The sequence below is a fragment of the Lolium rigidum genome, chromosome 1 (genome assembly GCF_022539505.1).
Source record: "Lolium rigidum isolate FL_2022 chromosome 1, APGP_CSIRO_Lrig_0.1, whole genome shotgun sequence".
NCBI classification, from domain to species: Eukaryota; Viridiplantae; Streptophyta; class Magnoliopsida; order Poales; family Poaceae; genus Lolium; species Lolium rigidum.
In genome coordinates, this window is record NC_061508.1 from 156,793,134 (window position 1) to 156,798,523 (window position 5,390).

Here is a 5,390-nt window from a genome sequence, read left to right on the forward strand (position 1 = left end):
TCTTCTCCTCTTGTGCTATCATGTTAGATCTTGTGAGCTGCCTATCATGATCAAGATCGTCTATCTGTAATGCTACATGTTGTGTTTGTTGGGATCCGATGAATATGGAATACAATGTCAAGTTGATTATTGATCTATCATATATGTGTTGTTTATGTTCTTGCATGCTCTCCGTTGCTAGTAGAGGCTCTGGCCAAGTTGATACTTGTGACTCCAAGAGGGGGTATTTATGCTCGATAGTGGGTTCATGTCTCCATTGAATCTGGGGGAGTGACAGCAACCCCTAAGGTTGTGGATGTGCTGTTGCCACTAGGGATAAAACATCAATGCTTTGTCTAAGGATATTTGTGTTGATTACATTACGCACCATACTTAATGCAATTGTCTGTTGTTTGCAACTTAATACTGGAAGGGGTGCGGATGCTAACCTGAAAGTGGACTTTTTAGACATAGATGCATGCTGGATAGCGGTCTATGTACTTTGTCATAATTCCCTGATTAAATCTCATATTAGTCTTCGTGATATGTATGTGCATTGTTATGCCCTCTTTATTTGTCAATTGTCCAACTGTAATTTGTTCACCCAACATGCTATTTCTTATTGGAGAGACACCACTAGTGAACTGTGGACCCCGATCCATTCTTTTACATCTGAAATACAATCTACTGCAAACTCTGTTCTTTGTTGTTCTTCGCAAACAAACATCATTTTCCACACCATACGTTTAATCCTTTGTTTACAGCAAGCCGGTGAGATTGACAACCTCACTGTTAAGTTGGGGCAAAGTATTTTGATTGTGTTGTACAGGTTCCACGTTGGCGCCGAAATCCCTGGTGTTGCACCGCACTGCACTCCTCCGCCAACAACCTTCACGTGGCCTTCATCTCCTACTGGTTCGATAACCTTGGTTTCATACTGAGGGAAAAACTTGCTGCTGTACGCATCACACCTTCCTCTTGGGGTTCCCAACAGACATACAACTTATGTGTTCCTGAAACACGTCTAGATACATCTATATCTAGACCAAATCTGACCAAAGCCTCAACATTTAATTTGGAACAAAGAGAGTAGATATATATAGGTAGTGTGAATACTTTAGGTACATTGATTTTCAAATCTTAATCAATGGATAGATAGATTGTGAACTAAACCTCTGGCTTTATTAATTTAAAGTTGGGCATTACATGCCTTTTATATAAAAAAATATCAGCCGTTAAAATCTTTTTTTCAGGAACACATAAGTTGTATGTCTTTTATATTAAGGCAGAGAAGTAGAATTTTACAAAATTCAGACCCTGACTCGCCACGATCACAGACGATCAGTCTCCACACACCACATACCATTCTTCTAATCTACTACTCCTGGACGTCCGCACACACCTTAGATTTTTTCCCAAAGCTCAAACTATGTCCAAATCTTGCGGCACAGCTCCAATGGCATGGACGCTAACTTATCCAACACTCTACTGTTTCTCTCAAACCAAAGGCAGCGAGCGATCAATACCGTAGTTTAGATAGATATACTTTAGTCTATGTAAACGTTTTATTTTCTGCCGCTTTAATAGTCTAAAAGATAGATAGATAGACTGATTGACTTTGTGGATGGAAACGAAAGAAACCATTAATTGGTCGCATCTTCTCCATCCTACGTACACTACACACTCCCTCTTTCGGTGCCGATATAGACGAGGCTGTGTGCACTCTTTGCACCAGCACGTGCGCATATCCATCCAAAGGATACCAGATCAGGCAAATCCGAGGCAGCAACCGATCCTACCACCTAGCTTGCGACACATTCCCGACCTCCTCATGTTCCCTGTAGCACGCATTCGCGATCGCATCCTACATATACTAGACCCTATAGCGCGCCTGCGCTGCCCAGACCCAGCAGGTGCATTTGCTTGAGAGCGATGGAGGGAGGAGGAGGGTGTGGGATGGTGGCGGAGACGGCGAGGCCGGCGGCGGGGATGGTGGGGGTGCAGTTGCTCTTCTCGGTGCTGAATATCCTCATCAAGCTCGCGCTCAACGACGGCATGGATGCACGCGTCTTGGTCGCCTATCGCTTCATGTTCGCCTCCGTCTTCCTCTGCCCCATCGCCTTCTTCGTAGAGAGGTTTGCCCCTGCATTCCTGCATATGCATCATTCATCATATGCGTCTGTGCCTCTTTTTTTCTCAAATTCGAAACTGCAACTCATATGTAACTGCGTCATCTGATCAAACGACACGCCTGCGAAAACACAAGAGATATATCGAGATGTAGTGCAGATATGCTGATCAAACGACACGCCTGCGAAAACACAAGAGAGTTAGTATGTGTTCAGTACGTAGTGAAAAGTGCTGGAAATTACCTGACTCTTACACGTAAAAGTCAGTAATAACCGATCACCTTTTTATCAGTTGGCTGAGAAATTATGTCGATTTCTTCCATGAGTAGTTTCTATTCTGCTATGCATTACCTACTGCTAGCCGATCTAAAACTTATCTAATCATCATCATTACTATGTGACCGTAGGAAGACAAGACCACCACTAACCAAGAAGGTGCTACTACACTTGTTCTTGTGTGGGTTGTTCGGGTAAGCTGTACTAAGTACTTCTTTACTTTATATCTAAAAAAAGTACTTGTTTACTACAAGTCCTAAGTTTTTACCCTTTTAAGAGGCTAATACTTATTTAACTTATGTACTTCACTACAGAAATTTAATTCGGCTCCCGGGTGCATATGCTCCCTCTACAAAAAAAAAATCATATTTCGAAGTGTCGAAATTTTTTGACAAAAATTTCTACATGTACATCCCCAAAATACATATGAATTTGTCAAGTTTCACGTAAAACCAATACTTTTTATGGTCTATGTAAAAAAGAGAAAATCTATCTTGTGAAAATCATTATTTTTAGCACTGAATTTTATCATTTTACACACGTCACATGACAAGTTGAATTTTATGAAATGATTTTGTGAGCGCGTAGCACGTGAAGATGCAAGTGCAGATTTTCTATTTCATTTTTTTTGAAATTACAAAATATGTGTAACATACATTTCAAAATATAGGAAGCATATGCTCCCATGTTCCAAAACACTACTCGCCTAGCATTAGGTAGTTACCAATTTGTGGTGCATTTGTGCACACGCTAGAGGGTAGTGGAAATCAAGTTCAGTACTTTAAGCATGCAGCCCTCATGTGGGGGGCTTCCCCAGATAGTGCCACTTCTTTTCCATTCTTTCATCAGCCTGGATTACTCTTGGTTGTGTACGTACCCATGCTTTATATAGGCTGCTCTTGTTTTTTTTTTCTTTTGACAAAGAGAATAATATCCGTGAAGATACCAATTACACACATATTCTCGTAGCTCCTAGCTTTGCTCTAATCTTGTGCCCGTGTGTTTGGTCCCCAATGTGTAAGCTGGCTTCAACACAGTGTATTTCTCGCCGTTTGGGGCGTCCGGGTTCTCGGCATTCTTTCTGTAAAAAGAGTATTTTACAGGCATTAAAAAGTAATATTGACGTGGGGCAGGATACTGTTGTCTTAGACATTGGGGTACCGAATGATATGTTCTTAAGAAGAAAAACCGTGACTTATATGTATATATATCTTATTGCATGTCTGCTTTTATATATGCAGATTTACTGTAAACCAGAATTTGTACGTGCTGGCTATAAAGTTAACTTCAGCAACCTTTGTTACAGCTATCGCAAACCTCACTCCTGCAGCAACCTTCATTCTTGTGATCTTGACAAGGTTACACATAATTAGTATCACCATCTGAATACTGAATATCAATGCAATTAGTATCTGTTTTTTTTTTTCGAGGTTGCTTTCATGTCTCTGTAATTAGTATCACCATCTGAATACTGAATATCAATGCATACATTTACTGATATTCCATACATTTGGAGCTATCCCAGTTTAACGGAATATACCACCATATTTGATGGGAATCATTAAAGTATAAGTTTTAAAATTTTAACATTAAACAACAGGCTTGAGACTCTCAAACTTAGGGAGCCTGCTGGACAAGCAAAATTTGTGGGAACCCTTGTCGGCATGGGTGGTGCAATGTTGCTTACATTCTACAAGGGACCAGAGTTCAAACTACTCCACCGGCTGCCTCATCCCAAGCTTGGCCACATCAGCGAAGCACACCACTCCCACCCCCCATCAACCAGCCATCAAATTGTTGGTTCATTTCTTGGCATCATAAGTTGTTTCAGCTATGCAACGTGGCTTGTCATCCAGGTCAGTCGTCTCACGCTATACGGTGTTCCTGTTATGCAGCCACCTGGCTGGGGCAATGTTCATGTGGCAATATTTATGTTTGTCACTTGTAGGCGAAAGTGGGTGAAGTTTATCCGTGCCACTACTCGATTGCTGCAATTGTGTGTTTCTTCGGGGCAATTCAGTCGACTATAATGGCTGTCTGTGTTCAGAGGGAGATGGAACAATGGAGATTAGGACTTAACATCAGATTGTACTCATCAGCTTACGCGGTAAGAATAAAATTCTCATCATGTTTCAGGTAAAAGTTCTTCCATTAAGTTGGTCTGAATCTGAAGAATTTAGCATATTGTTTCACTTAGGGCTTGATAGCATCCGGATTTGCGTTCCCGTTACTATCATGGTGCCTGCGAAAGAAGGGTCCACTTTTTATTGCTGTGTTCAGCCCGTTGATGCTCATTTTCGTTGCAGCTCTGAGTGCCCTTCTTCTCGACGAGGCCTTGTACCTTGGGAGGTGAAAACATTTTACACATATGCATTATAGATCAACCTGTGTGCCATTCCGATTTGTATTTTACTAAAGCTCATTCTTATGTTTCACTACACTACAGTGTGCTTGGTTCAATCCTGATTGTGGGTGGCCTATACCTGGTACTTTGGGGAAAAGCAAAAGAACAAGCGAAGGTGTTGAAAGAAGACAATCTAGACCACCAGAGACAACGTGGTGAGCTGGAGTAGATATCCGCCGTGTAGTGTTGGAAATGCTCTACTCACTCTCACTCGTTACACTCAAGGAGTGATTCATAGAGCTTTGAGAGTGATGCATAGAGCTTTGATACCCGATGAGGGGCACTATACTGATGACTCTAATAAGACCTAACGAGGAACACTAAATTGAGACCGATGGTCTAGTAAAGACCGAGCTTTGACGCGATCTTGAGAAGTTCTGAATGGCCCAATTCTATAGTTGAGCTTATGTTAGAAATTACCCTAGTATTGAATGTTTCTTGAATAATATATGGCTTGTGCTTCCATGAAAGCACGAGCCATACTAATATATTTTGTATTAATTGAAAAACACGTGACTTGTTTGTGAAACTCTATACTTTAGGACACATGGTTTTTTCGCATAGGTGCATATGAATATGCATAAAAAATAAAAAAATGTTAA

At 41.1% G+C, this 5,390-nt stretch overlaps 1 protein-coding gene across 1 annotated transcript; it reads left to right on the forward strand.

Annotated features, from left to right (window-relative positions):
• The first annotated feature begins 1,956 nt into the window (after positions 1-1,956).
• On the forward strand, positions 1,957-4,957 carry LOC124652892 (WAT1-related protein At1g68170-like). Its single transcript, XM_047191941.1, has 7 exons — positions 1,957-2,114; positions 2,516-2,578; positions 3,626-3,742; positions 3,985-4,240; positions 4,333-4,491; positions 4,582-4,733; positions 4,831-4,957. Exons 1-7 carry the CDS (start codon positions 1,969-1,971, stop codon positions 4,955-4,957), a joined length of 1,020 nt encoding a protein of 339 aa, XP_047047897.1. The 5' UTR covers positions 1,957-1,968.
• Positions 4,958-5,390: the final 433 nt, after the last annotated feature.

Coding starts and splice junctions, on each gene's coding strand:
- LOC124652892 (XM_047191941.1), top strand. CDS start 1,969: ATGGTGGGGGTGCAGTTGCTCTTCTCGGTGCTGAATATCCTCATCAAG. Junction 2,115..2,515: donor ATCGCCTTCTTCGTAGAGAG/GTTTGCCCCTGC, acceptor ATGTGACCGTAG/GAAGACAAGACCACCACTAA. Junction 4,241..4,332: donor CAACGTGGCTTGTCATCCAG/GTCAGTCGTCTC, acceptor TGTCACTTGTAG/GCGAAAGTGGGTGAAGTTTA.